The sequence below is a fragment of the Electrophorus electricus genome, chromosome 17 (genome assembly GCF_041902795.1).
Source record: "Electrophorus electricus isolate QZ-2024a chromosome 17, ASM4190279v1, whole genome shotgun sequence".
In the NCBI taxonomy this organism is placed as follows: domain Eukaryota; kingdom Metazoa; phylum Chordata; class Actinopteri; order Gymnotiformes; family Gymnotidae; genus Electrophorus; species Electrophorus electricus.
This window is the reverse complement of record NC_137513.1, coordinates 1,155,083-1,177,606: the sequence shown is the minus strand read 5'-3', so window position 1 is coordinate 1,177,606 and position 22,524 is coordinate 1,155,083. Positions and strand designations below refer to the sequence as shown.

Genomic DNA, 22,524 nt, shown 5'->3' with positions numbered 1-22,524 from the left:
TGTGTTTCTGGACCATCTAGCTGCCTCACATCCCTACAGCTTTGAGACAAATTAAGGCAGACATTATTTTTGCGTTAGCTGTTGCTTTGCACTAGTGCTCCACGCCTTTGAGAATGAATAATCTATGCGTTATTACATTCGCGTTGTATGTATAATTAAATGTTGTCAAAGTTTCGATGTCCCTATTATGGTAAATACCTCTGATAATCGTGTATAACAAGTAATCCACGAGATTCATAATTAGTCTCCTGAATTAAAAACTAATTATATCACAAACTGCTCCTGTTTAGCAAGTGAAGGCTTTCAGAATGACTGTAAGACGGCATGACTGTGGACTTCGCCGTGATTGCCGAGCAGCGATCCGTAACTGCACGCTGGGTGTTAGGCTGCTGGCGGCATCACGAGAGCGTGGCAATTACGGCGAGCCTTTATCCTCGAGCCTTCGCTGACATCTTCCACCGTTGGCGAAGCTTCCGTCGGAGCCGAAACGGAGACGGGCAAGCACGGGGCTCAACAAAGCCCCGCGTGGCTCGCTCCCAGCGCTGGGCTGGCGGGCTCGTGCAGGCCTTCGCCTAGAGAACACGTGTTCAAAGGGAACGCGAGAGGTTCTGGATTAGCGCGTGCCTGCTTGGATACGCAGCATCCCACACCGCAGTTCTGGTAGATTAAATATTTAGAGGATTAGGAAGTGAGAAAGCGGACATTTGAGCATTAAGGAGTAATCAGACGGAATACCGAGTACTCGTAGGTTTACGTCTAACAGTAAGTCAGTCCCGTGCGAAAGTTCCAGAATGTTTTTATCACATTTCCCATTAAAATCCTACATTGTGTGTGTATATTTAGCAGAGTGTCAACCAGGCCAACATCTCAAGAGTTGGTCGCAATAACTGCACTGAGAACTTTCTTTAGCAGAAATAGTCTATATCTTTTTCATTCCTGTCACAAACAGATCCTTAGAGGCGAATTTAAATGATACCAGCTCGGGCTCTGACTGCTCTCGTGCCGTGGGAGGCGGGTCCCTCGAGGCCTCGAAAACTTGCAGCCCGTCGTTTCATGCACTCGTGCCTCACCACAGCAAGCTCGTCTGTTCTACAAGGACTGAGTTATATAAGTGGGTTCACCCCCGACTCTCTGTGCCTATGACTGCTACACGCCAGAGGCTGCACGCGTACAGAAGATATCTAGGTTATCGGGAGATGGAGTGATGCACATCGCTTGTGGGGGTGCTGTGCAAAGCTCGAAGGGCTGATTAAAGTGACAGTGGTGCTAATGGCAGCTCATCAAAGTATGTCAGCGCTAGGGTGACTGCAAAATTGTGTCGCGCAGTGCACTGCGTGTGGTGTAAAAGTCTTCGCTTCGTGCCACACGTTAGTGCAGGAGCAGGGACTCTGCTTCTCCCCTCTCTCACGAGCAACACTCAGTCCCCAGACTGCTGTTTTGTTTAGTTGTTCAGTTAAGTATTGTTCCGTTGAATTCAGTCACTTTAACTTGTCATCCTATGCCTACCCAGGTGTATTCGGTATAACGGAATATGATTTAGCCAGACTCAGCTGTAAACATATACGGTGACTAATATTCTCGGAGTAAGTAAATAAATAAATACTGTACAAAAATCAGGCTAATTGAGCCTGTTCTCATAGTTGGCACCAGTTTATTTGAATATTCTTATTTGAATATTCTGATTTGAATATTCGCACATTCCCTCGCCCTACTGCGTGCCTTAGGCAGAATAACGGGTTATACTAAGGGAGTTTGGTAAGTGGCTGTGAGTTGTGGGTTGGGTTCCGTCAGGTCTGTAACCGTTTTGAGGTTAATGCGTTTCCTTTTCTTTTACTGAAGACCTGAAAATGAAAAAAAAAGACTTTGCTTCTTTCTTTGTTTGTTAAATACTGGATGTTTTTCACTAATGTTGCATTGCCGTTTATAAACTAATTATCTAGTCGTTAAGGACTATACACTGCAGTGATGTGCCATGGCAAATCGGATTTTATCATAGGTGTAGCTATGTTATATAATCTGCTAAGGTATGCTCGGGTTTGAATTGCATCTTGTAACGTGGATGGTTATTAGTTATCGTGTAGTTCCGACCTTAACCGCTGGGTGGGAGTACGACACAATAGTAGACGTCGAGGGCGAGGCCCTGCTGTGATTTTGAATGCATCAAAACCTAAAGCTGTAATAGGTCATCCGAATAAATCTAACTTTTTTTTTGTCATATTTGCTAACTCTTTCTCTATGTCCTGACAGTAGATTATGAGACAGGTAATCTGTGAAAAAGTCAGGGTCTTCTAGGATCCTCCTTGTGCTCCTAATTCCAATTGCAAGACTCTAGCGTGCCCGAATCAGAACAACCAATCAGAGCCAACAGCAGTGTCCAACGTAGTGACAACCAGGCGCATGCGCTCACTCGGTCAGACTCATTCAGTGAGAGGGTATATTCAGAGTACATACAGACAATGCACAAAACGCAATGGTGGATTAACAACCACCATCAATGAAAAACACTGCTTTCTCCTTTGACAACAAAAGCATACACAACAAAGACAAGTAAACAGAAAATAGAAAGTCAAGAAAAGCAAGCTAAAAATAAATTATAATGAACCAGAGAAGGATAAACACCAGCGGCATGTCAGGGGTGAGAGGAGCTAGCCACCTGACCTGAACGGAATCAAAACTGATACCATGTTAGACAAATATCTGCTTGACAACTAATTGCCCTGCTTTGGGGTTTTTTTTTTGTTTTGTTTTGTTTGGTTTTTTTTACTTCATTTTCAGACAAAATTCTGATAAAGCTTACATGCTTACATGACTAACAGGGTAATAGTTACAGTAACACTCTAGTGGCATTCCTATTTTACTGTGATGTTACAGTCGGGCTGACATTAAGGGTAGCCTGTTTCTGATGCTATGGCTGCATGTTAGTTGTTTTAGTGGAAAGTCGCTGAAAATATTTTTATGAAGTTGTATTGGTTTGGTGTTTGTCCTGATATTTACGTGCGCCGGTGCTCTCACAGTTTCTGCTACTAAACAGACATATAAGTACTGAAACGTGTGGGTGGGGAGGGACCTCGAAGTTGTATGTTCGAATTTTCAAGCGAGCTAAATCCATTCTCTTCTCAGTCCTACCAACTGCAGCTTTAATACTGTTCGTGTGGATGAGCAAAAGTATGATTGTAAGGTTGTTATCGTGATAAATTACCTCACAGCACCCTTTCTAACAACATGGGTATCATTACTACTGACCCACTGCATGCTTTTCTATACATGTGGTAGTGCCATTTTGCTGGGGTGCTTTCTCTCTTCCAACCTATTAGCACACCACAGAAAATGAATTGTCATGGTAGATATATGTCACAGTAATGCCATATAATGCAATATACAATATTGCCCACCCTACTTTCAACAACATAAGATCAGTAAGAAAACACTATAACACTATAGCAGGTTAGCTATAATATTATTATTTTTATAAGTATTTTTTATAAGATGAATTTTTAAATCTTTTTGAATAATTTTACACATACCAAAGCATGATCATATAACATTTATTATATTTGGACATACATGCACAATTACCATGCAGAGTTAAATGTGTGTCCAAAGTAGAGTTTTAAAAAGAATAAACAAAACAACCCTTTAAGATTGCAGGTTTCATATGAAGGGTTTCATGTTTCATATGAAAAGTAACATCACAGAAGCACATTTCAGCACTTGGTTTTATATAAACTGCTTTTCACTTTTTAGTTTTTACTCTAGAACAATACACTGCAAATAAAAGCCATAAAAAGCTCATATTAGCTTAAATGATGTGTGTATCCATAGCAACATGGCTTTAACAGTCCTGAACTGAAAATAAGAGACTACAGTTCAATATAAAGGACAACAAAGCAATGGAACATAACATTTCCGGGGACGGTTTTTCTCAGTAAATCCAGCACAATCTTAAACGAAGGTCACATTTGAATGGAGAATCCCCACTGTCAGTGTGATTTAATCCAAGTCCAGGTTAAATCTTTATCATATCCAGCTCATTCTTACAGGTATGATTAGAAAATGACAACTGACATGGAAAAAACAGCACCTTATCAAACACCATAATTTCATGTAAGAAAAAAAGTCCTGATTTCTTGGCTTTAATATTTAATCAACAACAGTGATAATAGTTTATAAACAGTGAAAGGAAGCCAAACAAGGCAACAGGTATTATAACCATTACTGCCGTACTCCGTCTTAGCTCAACACAGCACAATATCAATACAGTCTACATCTCTAGATCTCACGTCTGTCCACCGAATCAAAAGAAGAAAATGATGTTCCAACCTTCACAGTGAGACCAGACATTTAGCTAGTTAAAATTCTAAAAAAAACTGGACACTACGGTCCACTTCAGTCATTTTAGTATTTTGAACCGTACATGCAATGTTATATACGAAGAGACGGGGCCTTAGGTGTGATTATTTAATGAATATTCTAAAACGTTTAATCACTGTTTTTTATGGCTTTTATGTAATTGTACAATATACAAAACATTAAAAAATGATCAACTACATTTAAATATATTAATCATATTAACAGCTTGTGACAAGTCAGATATATTTACCAGATTACAGTTGAAACGAGTGGACATCTCAGAGTCTGCTGCAACACCACCACCGTAACCCCCACCACCGCAGGGCAGAGGGGGGCAGTGGAACCTTGGGAAGGGTGACGGTGTGCGCAAGAATCCACAACCTTCCAGTACCACGTCATCAACCCCCACCTGTTGGAACTCCCAGAAGCCTCCACACCTGGGAGCTCAAACCCCCTGAGCCACTGCGACTTTGTATTAGAGAGCTGAAAATAAAACCTTATCCTTAACATTGTCACATACTACAGTGCATTCCCAAATAGCATTTTTGTCCCCCAAAGCAAAACAAACAAACAAACAAATAAAACCGCCTGATACATGATCAAAAGATGAAGTACTTCCACATAGGACCATGTGCCCAGCTGTAGAAGACTGAGTATAAAACCTAGAAAGGACAGGTCATCAGAACCAAGAGGACCAAATTTATCACCCATGAGGCAGTGGCATCAGACCCTTTACCACCCCTACACCCTACATGCCACTGTAGGTCTTCCAGTAGAAATTGTAGTTTCCATATTTCCTGAATAATGGCCAGAGTTGTAAGCACTAGTAGATTACAGTTACAATTCACCAGAAAAATGTCCTATAAATACTATTAGACTACAATGGTAACGTGGCTAATCTAAAGCTAACTCACAGTTTGAATAAATCAAGCGCATTGTAGTGTTATGAAGGTAAAGTAAAAATTGCAGGTTAGCATCCTACAAAATGCACTACAATGCTTCCACTCTCTCATGACAAAATAAAATCAAATAAACAAACACAACAGTACAGAAGGAGCAGCGATACATGCACATTCTGGTCCTGCAAACATTAAGGCACCAGAGGTATCAATAATCCCCCCCCTTTTCAAAACGAAGTTGGATTTTGACTTTTTTTTAAACTTCAAGTGTTCCAAAGGCATTCTCAGTGAAGGCATAACATTCTTAGGGAAAGGGAGTGACTGATCTCATGCGTGAGCACTGGTCATCTTCTGCAGCAGAGGGATCTGTAGAAGCCAAAAACATTGCGCACTCAGACGTGGACTGACTGCTGTGCTAGCTGGGTTATATCCATAACAATTAAATAATGAAAACAACATCAGCATACGTCTAAATGATGCCCCTATGACCTTTGGGCTTAAAGGTCAGCTGTGTCTGTTCTCACCTTCGACAGGTCCACGCCGGTGAGGGCGTTCACGGACACAGGGAGCTCAGCCAGCAGCCGGCTCACCTCACCAGTCACGCGGCTGCCGTCACCACTCAGGATGACGATCTCGTTAGTCCGGGACAGAGGCGCGGACACCTTAGCAGCAATCTGAAAACACACGAGCCAACAGATGGGTGTACGATCGGCTTGAGCATGGGATTAGATTCGATTATGTAATAGTTAGATTACAGTTTCCGACAACGAACCGAAGGCACTGGTTCACCTTGGGCAGTGCGTCCAGGACAAGTGCGGTCTTCGCTGCCTCGCCGTACTGCTGGTAGGCTTCTGCCTTCAGCCTCATCTTCTCTGCCTCCGCTTTGCCCACCACCTCGATGGAGTTGGCCTCCGCTTCACCGATCTTACGGATTTTCTCCGCATCTGCCTGCGCGGTCAACACCTTCTTCAACCTTTTGAGAGAAAGAAGCATGTGGTCATTCATTTCAGCCGGCCCTGCTCCGGTCACGGGGAGACTCACAGACAGAATGGCAGCCACTGCCAGACAGGACCAGGGGAACCTACTTCAGGCCCTCAGCCAGCTGCTGCATCTTGTAGGCCTCTGCCTCGGCGGGCCGCTTCACCGTGGCGATCAGCTCCTTCTCAGTGCGGTCGATCTCCTTCTCCTCGATGGTGATCTGCTTCTTTCGCTGCACCACTTCAATCTCAATCTCCTCCAACCGAATCTTCTGTTGCTCTTTAGCTGCCTGAAGCTCATAGGCCAGCTGAGCTTCCGCCTTCTGCTCAGGGATAGCAACAGGTGTTATGATTGTTAGGTTCTTTCAGCTCACGGATCAATAGGCATTATGGTAGGTTACTTGTCAACAGGCACTATGATTGGTGAACTGCCATTTCAAATGAACCTGCCTCAGCACAGACACACGTGCTTTATTTAGAAAAGGCCACACACACACACACACACATCACAGCAGTCTGGGTTGAGAGGCTGTTACCTGACCTTAGTGTTCACTTCCTGGTTGAAGGCAGCCTTCTGCAGCTCCAGCTCCCGCTTGGAGTCGGCCATTTTGGTGTCAGCCAAGAACTTAACATCCATCATTTCTTTCTTGCACTCTGCTTCCTGGGTGGGGCGCACGGGGAGAGCGTGTGACATTAACGAATGACGTAACCCGACCCAGAAACCCAAGCCTCAGCAGTTAAAGGGCACCTACTTTTATCCCAGCATCCCTTTCTGCCTCAGCCACACCGATGTCTGCGTCCCTCTGGACAGCAGCTGTCTGCGTCTTTCCCAGCGAGCTCAAGTAGTCCAGCCTGTCGTACACGTCCTGCCAGGAAACAGCAACATTCAGCAATTTCTCTCTAACCTGATTCATGCCAAGAAATGTTATTTGGAGTTTCAAATCTATATGTGTGGTTCGTGTGAGCTCACGTTTAGAGTAAATCTGAGCTCTCTTTGACAGTAAAGACGAACTCACTTTGATAGTAAAACTGAGGATCTCGATGCCCATACGACCAACGTCCGGGGCAGCCACTTCACGCACCAGCTGGGCGAACTGGTCTCTGTCCTGATAGATCTGCTCTACTGTTAGTGTGCCTGAAAAATCAAACAACCTATAAAGAACACAACCTCACAAGGAGAGAACAACCTCGCAAGGAGAGAACAACCTCGCAAGGAGAGGACTACCTCGCAAGGAGAGGACTACCTCGCAAGGAGAGGACTACCTCGCAAGGGACTTCCTTCATATTATGGCACAAAGAAGGGGAAGAAAATAAATATTTGTAGGTAGCAAATCTTTTCACCTAAAATTGAGCGTAAATGCCCTTCCAGCGTCTGTAATACCACAGCCTTGATTTCCATAACAGATTTCCCCAAGAACTGCTCACAAGCGATAGCCAACAGGTCCTGGTCAGTCATAACCTTCACCTAATAAAAGGAAATTTAGTTTTATAACCTTTAAATTGTTTCATTATTTATGTAAACTTTAAACTGGTTTGATTGTGTAACAATTTATAAATCTAAAATAAACATACACAAAACATATATACATATTTATATTACATGAATGGAGATGTGAATGTAATGCAGTGTGAGATCAACGTTGGGTGTTTAAGCTTTGCATTTACCTGAGCCACACCCGTGACCGTGATGGCTACTCCCTCTGCCGTTTCCACACTTTCACATTTAGGTTGTAAAGTCATAATCTCAAGTGTAATTCTGTGGAAAAACACCAGTAGGATGTAAAAAGATCATTAGGACTCATAAACGAAGAGAAAAACAGAGGTGTGGTCCTCTGTGTGTACCACATGAACGGGGCACCCTGTGGCTACACCTCCTGTAGTGGAGTAACTACGGAAAGCGTGTGTAGTACTAATACACGTATACAGTCCCTGATGGCAGGAACAAGCTTCTCTTTTTATACTCGGACAATGTTTGAATTTTGATTCTATTTTGTTACAGTATGGATAAAGCAACTTTGACAGGATTTTAAATCTATAATCCTGATTAGAGACTGCAAAAGCATAAAATGTGAAGTAAAAAAATATTTCCATTATCATTTTGACACCGTAAATATATGAAGCATAATCATGTCGTTTATTTGACTATTTCAGTAGGTATTATCTTGGAAATATAGATCAGTATAAAGTGTGCAAATCAGGACGCTTCTAGAGCCAGTACTGACAAACCAGATGGCAAATGTAAATGACAATGAATGCAAACTATCTGATATTCTACCATACTGAAGAACGGTATAGATAATATCTGGACAACGTGCCTAATTACATGAACAATAAACATCTGGTGAACATTTCAAAGAACTGTAAAACTGCTTGACGTCATCCAACGTCCACAACACTGCACATGCATGGCAGACATGATGGTGAGCTTCACACGTCACTGCCGCACCGCAGTCGTTAGGACGTCATGCTGACTGTGTAAAGCCGTCCTGACGGTGAGCTCGACGCCGTGGACAGCTCCACATGTACCTTTTAGTGTCGGACAGGAAGCACCACGCCCAGGCCCAGCCGCCCACCACGTACGTCTTCTGGTCCGAGCCACTACAGCCACCTGGGAGACATCACAACTACTGCGGTTATCCGCACACATCACAAGCCGAGATGGTACCAGTGGCACACTCGCAAACGGCCCTGTTCTTTGCCGTTGGAGGTCTCTCGTCGAAATGCCCTGGAAACCAAACTGAAACACTGTATTATCTACTTCTAGAGCAGGACATTCGCTTGGACTGACTTTACCATCGTTGATCATTAGGGACTTTACTCCCGGCCTTACATGCGAGCTGGGTCGTTAGACGGGGTTATAGAGGGTTATGTCTCGTTATTAGGACGCTGACGCTAGCTAGCCTAGCTATCTGGGAAGAGCCTAGGGAAGGGATAAATGACAACCTTAACACTAGCTAGCCAGCTAACCTAGCTCCTGGGAAATAAAATCACATACCGACCTGTGTGTGAGATTATGCTGAGAATGTGATCATTTGCGCTACACAGGATTGAATTAGAAATGAAAGAACATCCCAGCTAGTTACCATACCTGACACAACAAGGGCTTCGTTTGGTCCAACCGTCAAGCAGCTGCCCATATTCGCATATGTAGCAAATAATCACAAAATAATAATAACGTTTACTTCGGCTCTTCCTTAATACGTTCCGGTAACAAATAATAATATAAATAATAGTTGTCTCAGTACGCTTTCAACTCTGCCTCCACCCCAATGATGAAATGTTTGTCATTATAGTTTGTCAACACAACTGGTCCAACCCACTCTGCTCTGGGTGTGAGCACAGACCTTACAGTTCATGCATAATCTTACAGTTTATTCACTATTTTACCTCTTATTCCTAATCCTACATCTTCAGATGAGACATGTTACCTTGGAACTGCGTGGTTTTAGACACTGTCTAGAATTTCCGCTAAAACAACTACTTTTTGTGAAGAATAACGAGTGATTATTATATTGTTATTCTTGTGAAAGCAGACTAAAGACCCTTTCTCCTCTATATGACAGAGCTATAGGTTTAGGTTAATTCACGATAACATAACGTACATTCATGGATCTCGACTAAACAGCCCATTAAAAAACAGATTTTATTCTCCTATAGTAAACATTAGTTACACGCTTTACTGTTCTTAAATAAGAATCCATACAAATATGTAAAAAATGTATTTGTATGTTAAATTGAAATGTATACATATGTTAAAAGTTAAATGTAAATATGTTCTATGTATTCTTAAATAATAATACATAGAAATATACAAAGTATATAAATATATATCTTTGTATTAAACGTACAACTCTACACAAGGGGGGGGGGGTGCAGGTTTAGAAAAAAAATCTAGAGACATTTTAGGCGCATAAAAATGTGCTTTTTTACGTAGAAACGTAGGTATAGGACAATAAATCGCTTTTTAGTTGGCCCATATTCTGCCCCGACCCAAAAGGTGGCGCTGCACATGTAAATCTTTATTAATCTGACCTCAATGAAGAAGATGCATGGAGACGTGTGTGCGCATGCGTGTGGCTAGGCTGCAGTCAGTGACTAACCGCTTCACCGAGGCGACCGTCCTGGTGTTGGAGAAACCGTCAAAATGGTGATTTAAGACACCGGCCTCCTGTGCTAAGATAGACAGTAAGTTCTGTCTTATTCGTAGTTATATTTTCATTAGCTGAAAATGCATTTTAGCCGTCAGTGTTGAGTACTGAGCCAGCTGAGGGTAGCACAAAGAAGAGTGGATTAGGTTAACCAGCGTTAGCTGGGTTAGCTAGAGAGTTAGCTGGGTTAGCTAGAGAGTTAGCTGGGTTAGCTGGTTGTAATGGCTGTAGTTAGATATGTGGGGCTGTAGTGGTAATAGCTGTAGTTAGATATGTGGGGCTGTAGTGGTAATAGCTGTAGTTAGATATGTGGGGCTGTAGTCTTAATAGCTGTAGTTAGATATGTGGGGCTGTAGTGTAGTAGCTGTAGTTAGATATGTGGGGCTGTAGTGTAGTAGCTGTAGTTAGATATGTGGGGCTGTAGTGGTAACAGCTGTAGTTAGATATGTGGGGCTGTAGTTAGATATGTGGGGCTGTAGTGGTAACAGCTGTAGTTAGATATGTGGGGCTGTAGTGGTAACAGCTGTAGTTAGATATGTGGGGCTGTAGTGGTAACAGCTGTAGTTAGATATGTGGGGCTGTAGTGGTAACAGCTGTAGTTAGATATGTGGGGCTGTAGTGGTAACAGCTGTAGTTAGATATGTGGGGCTGTAGTGGTAACAGCTGTAGTTAGATATGTGGGGCTGTAGTGGTAACAGCTGTAGTTAGATATGTGGGGCTGTAGTGGTAACAGCTGTAGTTAGATATGTGGGGCTGTAGTGGTAGTAGCTGTAGTTAGATATGTGGGGCTGTAGTGGTAGTAGCTGTAGTTAGATATGTGGGGCTGTAGTGGTAGTAGCTGTAGTTAGATATGTGGGGCTGTAGTGGTAGTAGCTGTAGTTAGATATGTGGGGCTGTAGTGGTCGTAGCTGTAGTTAGATATGTGGGGCTGTAGTGGTCGTAGCTGTAGTTAGATATGTGGGGCTGTAGTGGTCGTAGCTGTAGTTAGATATGTGGGGCTGTAGTGGTCGTAGCTGTAGTTAGATATGTGGGGCTGTAGTGGTAACAGCTGTAGTTAGATATGTGGGGCTGTAGTGGTAGTAGCTGTAGTTAGATATGTGGTGCTGACCAGTTTTCTCTCTTGAACCCTTATCCTGGTTTCACACCTATCCAGTTTGTTAGCAAGCTTATAGTGTTGTCTTAATGACAGTTAGGTGTGCACTGCCAAACTTTCCATATAAGCCTAATATTTAAACAGTCTCTAATGGATATTTGGATGGATTGCTAGGCAATGACAATTTACGATTTGTCAAACCGCTAGCTAGGTTATTTATTTTCCACTTTGTGTATGTGTTATGCTGGCCTAGCTGGGTTAACCTACATTGTACTTAATCTTTATAGACATAGGCAGTTATAACTTTGCATTCGTTGTTGTCGATAGCTATCTAGTCATTTATGGATAGGTCATTTGGATAATTACTGGCCATGTATTTTTATTTAAAATACACCATTGCTTAGTTTGAGTTTACAAAGGTAAATTGTATGGTAGCTAGTTTGGTAAGTATATGATTCCTGTTGTTAATGGCTCTCATAAAGCTTTAACCCTGTTTTAGATGATATTAGCCCTGTGCGTGGCCTTGAATAAATGTGTCTGTATGTACCAGCTAGCTGTAAGTGGGTGATGTCCTTCTAACAGTGACGATGATGGCCTGGGCCTGCCAGGACACCCTAAACGCGTTCTTGGAAGATGAATCTCTTCAGTGTAAAATGGAGGCTAGGACGAGTATGTCAAGGCTGCGTCTTGACTGTATTTGCTGACACCTGCGTACCCCAGGGCAGAGGAGTCAACTGGATAGCCCGTGGCCCGTGTTTCTGCTCACGCATCTCCTGCCGTGCCCTGGGCACCTGCCAGGCAGACTGGAGAATGTGTTTGCGTCGTACGCCTGACACTCAAACTGCAGGGTGTGCACTGTAGACCCCGACACCAGCTGTTTCAGAGAGCTATTTAGAAAGGTCATGGGTGAATGCGTGATATTTAAATAAAGGGCTTCTACAGTGAGGCAAGAGTTCTTTTGTTTCTGCTTTTGATTGATGATCAGGTGAAATGGAGGCTGGGCAGTCAGTTGGCCAGGTTCCCCAGCTGACTCTGAATCTTGTTAGTTTGAGCACTAGACAGGACAGAAGGCTCTTACAAACCTACGTTTCATATATACTTCATGCCTTATATTTGCCCATATCCGATGTCAGGTTGGGGGGGGTTTGTTCTCAATTTCTCCAAGCCTCTATTTCCAGGAGTCGCCAGGGTGAGAGTTTTGTAGTCCATATGTGGTTTTGCAGAGAGACCATTTTAAGTACTGTGGTCTGATACTGTGGCTTTTGACAGTGCTTCAGATGTTTCCTGCTGTTAGGGGATACCACAGACAACCGTACTGGATTCTGGAGTCAACTTAACCGCATTAGTCACAGACATTCTCAAATATTAAACCCACTATATGCTATTTTAGTTAAGGGCTAAAATCATTTACGTAAAAATGGGCTTGCTGCTACATCTGCAGTTGGGAGGCACAGTAACTGAATGGGTGTTCTGCTTGTGTGTCCCCGTGCAGTGTGATGAGGGATGCTCGTCCGGTGTTGCGTTAGGTCCTCTTTGACATGCTGGCCTGCCTGCCGGTATCTGCCCCGTTCTTCGCGCTTCCCATCCACCCGCAGATGAACACTGGACTTCACAAATGTAAGTTCTCATCTCCCTCTGAACACTGAGCACCAACCCGGCGTGGGTGCTCACCAACGCCACTGTCTACGCCATCAGTAATATTTTACATTCACAGCATTTAGCTGATGCTTTTGTGCAGAGCGACTTAGTTAAGACTGAATACAACTTTAGGAGCTGAGGGTTAATTGGCAGTGGTGGGGCTTGAACTGGAAATCTTCCAATTACATGTCAAGTATCTTAACCACTGAGCTACTGTTGTGTGGTGGGCTGTGTGACTGCTAGTTTGCCCAGCAAAAATGACTGCAAAGTTTTGGTGGACAACATGATGTTATCATTAGCCTGAGACAGTATGCTGTTCTTATTGGATCAAGTGTACTAGTGGAGTGATCTGTGTATTTATAAAAAATAAAAGCACACTGTATGCAACAAACTGTTGGAGCTATTAAATAAAACTGCATAATAAGTAGCTGAGGGTCACATCCGATTGGCCCTTTGACAGTTTTCTGTTTTATTAATTTGTGCAAAGCCTTTTTTAAAAATGTGATGCTGCTGTGTTGTTGTTGCATCAGGTCCAATTTCTTAGCAAACTAAAGAAAAAAAACATTGTCCTAAATACTATTTTTAAAAGTTTGTCATTGTTATTGCTATATCACTTACTAAAACTGCCTGTTACACATATGGTCACAGGCACACACAAAATAGGAAACCATGTATAGAAACATCAGTGTTTAAATGACTCAGAGATTACATGTAGCCTGGAGCAGCATTGTGCTGAGATAAAGAAATCTGGACAGCAGGACATGATGCATAGAAGTAGAAGGTCCATGGAAAGAGTGTGTGTAACACGCACACACTGCAGTGTAATGTAGAAATATTCAATAGGCAGTGAAGTACACAAAGATTCCAGAGAAACAGGATGTTTTAAAACAGAGGTCCCATCATCAGCTGTGCAGTAAAAATAGTTTTGCTGTAAGATAGCAAATAAAAACAAACAAAACAGCAAACAAACGTTCACAGTAGTAACCGGCTGTAGATGGCAAAATGCAGGCATCAAATGCGGTGGTGTGAAACTGTTTGCCCCCTTCCTCATATCTTTATTTCGCATGTTTGTCACACTTAAATGTTTCAGCTCATCAAACTAATTTTAATATTGGACAGATAACACAAGTAAACACAAAATGCAGTTTTTAAATGAAAGTTTTTATTATTAAGGGGAAAAAGAGTCCAAACCTACATGGCCCTGTGTGAAAAAGTGACTGCCCCTAACCCTAATAACTGGTTGGGTCACCCTTAGCAGCAACAACTGCAATCAAGCGTTTGCGATAACTGGCACTGAGTCTTTTACAGCGCTGTTGTGGCCCATTCATCTTTGCAGAATTGTTGTAATTCGGCCACATTGGAGTGTTTGAGCATGAACCGCCTTTTTAAAAGGTCATGCCACAGCATCTCAATCGGCTTCAGGTCAGGACTTTGACTAGGCAACTCAAGTCTTCATTTTGTTTTTCTTAAGCCATTCAGAGGTGGACTTGCTGGTGTGTTTTGCATCATTGTCCTGCTGTAGAACCCAAGAGCACTTCAGCTTGAGGTCACAAACAGATGTCCAGACATTCTCCTTCAGGATTTTTTGGTAGACAGCAGAATTCATGGTTTCATTTACCACAGCAAGTCTTCTGGGTCCTGAAGCAGCAAAACAGCCCCAGACCATCACCACCATATTTCACTGTTGATATGATGTTCCTGTTCTGAAATGCTGTTACTTTTAGGCCAGATGTAATGGGACATACACCTTCCAAAAAGTTCAACTTTGTCTCGTCAGTCCACAGAGTATTTTCACAAAAGCCTTGGAAATCAAGATGTTTTCTGGCAAAATTGAGCTGAGCCTTCTTTTTGCTCAGCAGTGGTTTTCGTCTTGGATCTCTGCCATGCAGGCCATTTTTGCCCAGTCTCTTTCTTATGATGGAGTCATGAACACTGAGCTTAACTGAGGCAAGTGAGGCCTGCAGTTCTTTGGATGTTGTGGGGTCTTTTATGACCTCTTGGATGAGCCATCGCTGTGCTCTTGGGGTAATTTTGGTCGGCCAGGCACTCCTAGGAAGGTTCACCACTGTTCCATATTTTTGCCATTTGTGATTAATGGCTCTCACTGTGGTTTGCTGGAGTCCCAAAGCTTCAGAAATGGCTTTATAACCTTTCTCCAGACTGATAGATTTCAATTACTTTGTATCTCATTTGTTCCTGAATTTATTTGTATCGTAGCATGCTGTCTAGCTTTTGAAGATATTTTGATCTGCTTCACTTTGTCAGGCTGGTCCCATTTACTGCCACACCTGTTCTCAGTCAAGAAACACTTAATCAGGCCTGGGTGTGGCTAAAAAAAATTGAACTCAGCTTTCCAAAGATGTGATATACCACAGTTAATTTGTTTTAACGGGGGGGGGGGCATGTAGGTTTTCACATAGGGCCATGTAGGTTTGAACGTGTTTTCCATTAATAATAAAAACCTTCATTTAAGAACCTTCATTTAAAAACTGCATTTTGTGTTCACTTGTTATCTTTGTCTAATATTTCAATTTATTTGATGATCAGAAACATTTAAGTGTGACAAACATGCAAAAGAAATAAGGTATCAGGAAGGGGGCAAACACTTTTTCACACCACTGTATGTATGTGTATACAATATGTATGTATAATTATTTGTAAAACACTTAAATTAATCGCCAAGCTTAAAAGCAAAGGTTTACTGAACACTTTTATTTCGTCTTGCATGCATTGTTCAAATATGTGTAGTTGAAATATGACTTGTGTACACATGTTCAACTGCTCTGCTATGCGTTTATGTTGGCCATCGTAAGGTTTGAAATCTCCGATCTGAGGTGGGGGGCGGAGCTCCCATTAGACAAACTATAGGAGGCTCGATTCCCATTGCGTTCAATGTCAAATTCTGTATGTTTCATGAAATGGTAGCCGTTATTTTTCCTTTTGGTGGTGAGTCATTTTTGTCGTTGCTAGGTGAGTGTGACTGGAGCCTGAATTATGCACTTTGAGAGATGATTTGGTTCCAGGTGTGTTTGGCTAGTTTCTCAACAGGATGGAAGGTGGAGCGTAGGTGTAGCGGTTGGTGCCGCGCCCCACACCCACTGCTGCAGACAGGAGCTCTTAAGACTTTCCACGCCATTAACTTATAAGCATGTGCTGTCTTGGCTCCCCTTACACAAGCCTTCTTTAAACTAGGGTTGAAGGGTTATACTTACATGGAACATAAGTGATATCAGTTACTTAGGCAGGAGTGTTGGCATGGCACACTTAGCTGTGTGTGTGTGTGAGAGAGAGTTTCAGAGCGTTTGTGTTGGCACAGGAATGTTTTTCATTTTTATTTTTTATATACTGGTTCAGTGTTTGGTTTGTTTTTTTTCAGTGTCCATCCCCCCCCAAAAAAATGACAAAAAGACAGAACTGGAGACGTTATTTCAGTATGTTGCTGACTAGGAAATAGACCTCAGAGCTGGGAGTGTCTAACCATGAAAATCTCAGCCCAATGAAAACTATGAGCTATGCCAAATTAAATTGCATTGCCTGAAAACAGCAACGATGTATTAAATATTATGTTGACATAATTACAAGATAGTATTTTTACACTGTCATTATAAGGAGTAGTATTAAAAATGGTGCAGGTCTACCTGCAGTTTTGATATGGTTAGGCCTAATTCTCTGTTTTAGCACTGTGATGGCCTACTTCTATAAGAACAGTTTGAACATCTGCATGTTCTTAGCCAGGACTTTGGACTTGTTTTCTTGGGGGGGAAAAAAGGTAAAAACCCCTTTTCTTCAGAAAACATGGAGTCGAGGTAGAGGCGTGGTAGATATTATGGAGTAGAGCCAGAAACCCCCACTCTTTATATACAACTTAAAAAACAAATTATGTTGTCTCTGGAGAGTACATCACAGGTTTCAGGAAAATATGTGGGCCATATTTTTATAAAATGTTTTGAACGCGGTATTTTTAAGCACAGATATTTTTACCGGGTGTTTGCATTTGCGCCGCTTCTGGTTGTCACGTGTGCTCCACTTTCCCGGTGATGGACGTTTTCCTCTCTTTCTCAGGGGACGCTACGCAGGAGATGAGATCTGCACAGTATCCGACCCCAGCCGAATTAGATGCCTATGCTAAGAAAGTTGCCAATAAACCACTGACTATAAAAATCTTCCCCAGTAGTGTGAAAGTACCTCAAAGGAAACACGTCAGGCGCACGGTGAACGGCCTCGACACGTCCAGCGAGCGTTATAGCCCCTACCCGTCTCAGGTCAGCACTGCCAACGGCCTCCTGGCTGTAGTCAAGGCTCCCGGCAAAGGGATCCTCAAGGAGTTTGACGGCAGTCGGGCACGCTTCGTCCCCGCCGTCGTCATGAACCCGCAAGGCGGCCCCTATGGCACTCCGAGCACTTTAGCCATGTCTCAGACTGTTCCCCGTGCGCAGACGCAGCTGCTGGTCCAGAAGAACCTGCCCCGCGCCCCCCTTCTACAGGCCCAGCAGGGGCTGCCCCCTCATCCCCCTGCCATGCAGCAGCCCAAAGCCCTATCTCGTCCTCCCGGACTGCAAGGGCAACAAAGCCTGGGTCAGCAGCAGACTGTTGGGCCGGGCCCGGCCGACCCGGCCCCCGCCCCTCACCTCGCTCTCGTCCACCCGCACGCCCTTGCGCAGCAGCAGCAGCAGCAGCACCGGCCGGATCCGCCGCGCCTCCGGCACCCGGCCGAGACGACCCGGCCGGCTTGCCTGCAGCCGACCCAGGGCTTCCTCCGGTCTCGGCCCCTTCCTCAGGCTGCCGGCGCCGGCCCCCCGGCCCCCGGAGACCTCATGCAGCCCCTTCGGCCCCCGCCAGGCACACAGGCTCCTTGCAAGCTCCCCGACGCCGACGCCCCCCCCAACGTGACCGTGTCTACCTCGACCATTCCGCTGTCCATGGCGGCCAGCCTGCACCAGAACCGGCCCGGAGACCTGAGCAGCATCGTCCACCAGATCAGCCGGTTCTGCCAGGCGCGCGCCAGCTCCAGCGCTACCTCGGTGTGCGAGGGCCAGATCGCCAACCCCAGCCCCATTAGCCGCAGCCAGCTGCTCAGCGCCAGCTCGCGCGTGTGCTCCCACAACCCCGTCCTGGGCCCACTGCCCTCCTGCGCCCTCGCCCCCGCCCCCCTTATGACGCTGCCCAATATGGGTGCTGTGAACCAGATGCCTGCCTATCACGACATGAAGCGCCAGGCCCACCCTCACCTGGCCCAGACCCAGCTACCCCAGCAGGCACAGATGCCCCACTGGACCCAGCAGCGGCTGGGGCACCTCCATCCACTCGCAGATGGACCCCACCCTGCCAAGAGCCATCCGATCCGAGACGGAGCCGCCAGGCCCGGATTCTCCGCTACGAGTGTGAGCTACCCGCAGGACCTGTGCGTCGGCCGGCCATCTGGGCTGAAGCCCCTCGTAGACAAGCCCACGCCGTCTCCCCCAGTCAGCGCCATGCCGGGGGCCGTGAGCTACATCAACGGTCAATTCGTGCCACCTCCGTGGAACGGCGTCCTGCCCACACCAAACAGTGACAGCTCAGGCTCTCAGGACCTGGCCATGGCCTTCCATGGGGGGCTCTCAGGGGTTTCCATGGACTGCACCCCCGGCATCCAGTACAGGACCGGAGCCGGCGGAGCGCACACGAACCTGATGCAGCCCGTGGAGTACATGGGCGGAGATTTGCAGGCAGCGTGCTTCCGTGAACAGAGTGGGGGCATGATGGGAAAGATGGCTTCAGGGAACACTCAGAACGTCCATGTCCATCACCCAGGATACAGATGAGCATCCTCCTCAGACTGGAAAGCGTCTGCTGTTCCACTCGGCATAAGGAACCTGCCCCACAACCTACTGCTTTTGTTTCCAGTTTAATCGATCTGCTGAATGTTTTCCACAAGATTTAATTTAATTTTTTTCCTTTTTCGGACCATGAAAACGTTCTGTTTAGCTACGTGGCTACTTGCCCATTCTGTGTGTGTAGATTAGTTGAAGGCGGGGGCACGGCACTATCAATTTCTGGGCTTGGTAACTCTTTGCTTCTCGAGGAAACCTATCCATAATGACGCTATCACCGCTGGTGAAACAGCTAAACTTCGTCATCTTGACTTGCTCAGTTGACCTACAAAAAATACACGTTCTCATCATATACACACATATAGTTTTACACCAAGGCACTACAGAGGCTCTTCTGTTTTAGTTTAGTACAGTTTACTTGTTTTTAATTATTATTATTGTTATTATTATTAAAGAAGTGCTAATTACCCACAAGGCCATGCTGGCAGTAAACTGAAGAGATTCTAGGGTGCCCAGTTTCTGAAATGTGAAACATCATCTGCTGTGTCCTGCTTTGACTTTACTGACACAGCAGTCAGAATTTTCCTGTCAATGTTTACATGTTAATTTGCGCTTGTAACTTTGAGTCAGTGCAAATTGACCCTGGGATATGCACCTATGACGAGACTGTTTCTGGGGGCTGCCGTGCATGAGTTCAGCTCAAGCCTTTGATTGGCTCATTAATCAGCTGTGAGACTGTCTGTGTGAAATGTTTACTCTTCCATTCTGTTGGCCTGCGATGTTGTCTCTGCGCTTGCTGATGGACTTACCTGAGTATGCCATAAAATGAATCTCTGTGGTTAATCTGCAGAGCACTGGAGACGCGGGGAGGGTTTCAGGACAGCACTGGAGACGCGGGGAGGGTTTCAGGACAGCACTGGAGACGCGGGGAGGGTTTCAGGACAGCACTGGAGACGCGGGGAGGGTTTCAGGACAGCACTGGAGACGCGGGGAGGGTTTCAGGACAGCACTGCGTAAGAAGCACATGATGCAGTTTGGCATTTCAACCCCCACCCCGCCCCTTTGGAATCGGTTGCTTGAGTTTCTGAAATGTTTAATCTTGGTGGTAATGGCTTGATACTGTTCACTACAGGGGTTTCAGACTTTTCAGGGTATGTGAAGCTGATCTAGGATCTGTCTTTTTGCCTTCCGTTTCCCATTGAAAAATGCCTGTGTTTATAGAGGGAGCTGATCCAGGATAAGGCCCTCCTCACATTTCATACATGCAGGCACAGTGAGTGTGCAGGGAAACCAGGTGTTTCTGTGCTTTCATGATATCACATTCCTGTTTTGTGGTGAGTTTCCAGCACACTTGTCATAGGAATTCCTTCCTTGAGCTGCATTAGTTCACTTGCAAATCACATGGCAATATAACGACAGAGCAGAGGCTACCTGTGCTGTGGTTGGGGCACCTGCCCCTCTGCCGTAACTGAGCGCTGCGCTCCATCTGTCTGGTGAACTCCGTCTTTTCTCCTTCAGCAGAACCGTCTTGCTGCCGTTCCAGCAGGGCCGTCGTTTCTGTAGCCGTTATTCACCGGGCTGTTACATTCACTACCTGTCTTTAGGTGCCCCCTTATTTTTAAACCTAAAATGGCTGAAATGTATGTAAATTGTATTACCAGTGGAACACGAATTGGCCATTCCAAACTGCCATACATTTCATGTTGATCTAAATGTTAATTTTGACCTTTTTTTAAGTTCAGCCCCATTTCTGCAGGAATCACCTTGTACCGTGAGGGTGTCTCTCTCAGGTCTGCTGGTGCCTCGGGTGCAGGTACTGTCCGAGACACAGACGGATGTTGGTGGAACTGATAAAGCAGTAGCTGTGCGCTGTGTGTGGCTGGTGTGGTTTGATGTCCATTATCTCAGCCCCCCCGGTCACCCATTAAGAGCCTTGGATGTTCATTATAAGCGTGGTGTTGATGCTGAACTTCACTTTTTTTTTAAATGTGAAACCCATCTTTTTTTTTGAGAGACAAGTTCTCAAATAGAGAATTTTTGTATTTAGCAAATGAGTGTGTTTTAGTGCAGGGCTGTAACAGTTGTCTCTTTGCCCTCGGTTCATGATCGAGACTGCTCCATTCTGGGGTTCAAAACCTACTGTCTTGGATTTGCCATGGCAGGAAAACGGCTCGCAGTCCTCCGGTGTCCCGTCCCGTGGTGGGCAGTACCAGCGGTCCGGTGTGCCGTGGGCTGAATCCTACGAAGCTTTGTGGCTCGACAAATGAAGTCTGGCTTGAGGAAAGGTGGTACCTACCACAGCAGGAGCTGGAGGTGGCACTGGTGGACTAGACTAACTCTCCTCAGGCTCCACATCCTTTTACTCTACTTATCTCAAAAAGCTGCTATTGAATTCCCTGCATATATTGTGAGAATTGCCTTCTTCTAAATGTTAAGGATAGAAGCAAGATCTAATTTATCAAATACCTTTCTGCAATGCAACATTGTCGATGGACAAATTCTGTAGTAAGCTGATGTATTTGCCTGTCAGCTATAAGCTGCTTCTCCTGATCTCTAAAGTCATTTCAGCATGCAGACATTAGATGAAACAGCTTTAGGTTCAGTCTTCATTTCAGGCCTTGTTACAGCTCAAGGCTACAAAGTCAGGTTGCTGTTTCTAATAGTTACTGTTTTCCATGTGAAGTGCCTCCACTGGGCTGGTGTCTTCTAGGTGTGTGCGTGTGCGTGTGTGTGTGTGTGTGCACGTGTGTGTGTGTGTGTGCGTGCGCGTGAGGAGAAGTGCTAACATGCGTGCACATTGCATTGACCCAGTGCACTGTACAGGGGACCAAGCAACATAAAACTACTGATATTGGGAAAAACGTTGCATGTGCCATGACAGGCATGACAGGTGGACCATCTGTTTGGAGTCTGAGTCACTGCTGCTGAGTCTGGGTGAGGAGATCTGATCCACGGAGCTTCTGGTCCCCTTGGAGCGCTCTGCCAAATGCTGTAAAAAGTCCTTCATCTCTTATGAGACACGTAATCCTCAGCTCTCCTTTAAACATCCTCAGCGGCGGCTCCGAAGGCTGAGAGCCCGCAAGAAGTCGTGCCAAGTCTCTCATCTTGTTCCACCAAAGAACAAAAATATCACTTGAATGGTAGCAGTGTGCACCTGTAACTGTTTAACTGAAATCTCTCATTCCAGATGCCCGTCGTTGGTTGTTTTTTTGTTTTTTGGGTTTTTTTGGGAGGGGTGTTTGGTTTTATTTTCGTCCCACCACACCTCTTCCCAGGAAAAATGTTGCACAAACATTCCCCTGTAACCAAAATAAAGTTTGACTTGCATTTGCAAAGCACGTGGTGTTTGATATGATTATCAGGATTCAGAGCGAAACAGGAGCAGCTCAGCTTTAGAGGAGGGTCATGTGATGGGCCATGGTCCGATGTTGCTCACACGTGCTCAACCGTGTGTCACTTTGATGCGCTCGCGAAAAACACTTAGGTGCTGAACTTATATCAAACAAAGTAGTTCTAAAGGAAAGGTCAGTTTATGTTCATAGGAGTATTCTCAAACCCCACATTGAATCTTGTTGGGATAATAAAGTATCTACGCATTATGGTTTTCAG

The 22,524-nt window shown here is 44.8% G+C and overlaps 2 protein-coding genes across 3 annotated transcripts; one reads left to right on the top strand and one right to left on the bottom strand.

Annotated features, from left to right (window-relative positions):
• Window positions 1-3,531: 3,531 nt before the first annotated feature.
• flot2b (flotillin 2b) lies at window positions 3,532-9,551 on the bottom strand. 2 transcript variants are annotated; one of them, XM_027024714.3, is made up of 11 exons: window positions 9,315-9,551; window positions 8,753-8,834; window positions 7,892-7,982; window positions 7,568-7,691; window positions 7,243-7,361; window positions 6,979-7,092; window positions 6,768-6,887; window positions 6,335-6,549; window positions 6,039-6,222; window positions 5,774-5,923; window positions 3,532-5,615 (listed from the first exon to the last, which is right to left on the bottom strand). In XM_027024714.3, exons 1-11 carry the CDS (start codon window positions 9,361-9,363, stop codon window positions 5,577-5,579), a joined length of 1,287 nt encoding a protein of 428 aa, XP_026880515.1. In that variant the 5' UTR covers window positions 9,364-9,551; the 3' UTR covers window positions 3,532-5,576. The 2 variants fall into 2 exon arrangements, with proteins under 2 accessions (XP_026880515.1, XP_081556235.1); XM_081700109.1 differs by lacking the exon at window positions 8,753-8,834 and having other exon boundaries at window positions 9,315-9,550.
• A 564-nt stretch (window positions 9,552-10,115) lies between these two features.
• On the top strand, window positions 10,116-22,250 carry fam222bb (family with sequence similarity 222 member Bb). Its single transcript, XM_027024716.3, has 3 exons — window positions 10,116-10,411; window positions 12,960-13,084; window positions 17,168-22,250. Exons 2-3 carry the CDS (start codon window positions 13,006-13,008, stop codon window positions 18,904-18,906), a joined length of 1,818 nt encoding a protein of 605 aa, XP_026880517.2. The 5' UTR covers window positions 10,116-10,411; window positions 12,960-13,005; the 3' UTR covers window positions 18,907-22,250.
• The last annotated feature ends 274 nt before the right edge of the window (window positions 22,251-22,524 follow it).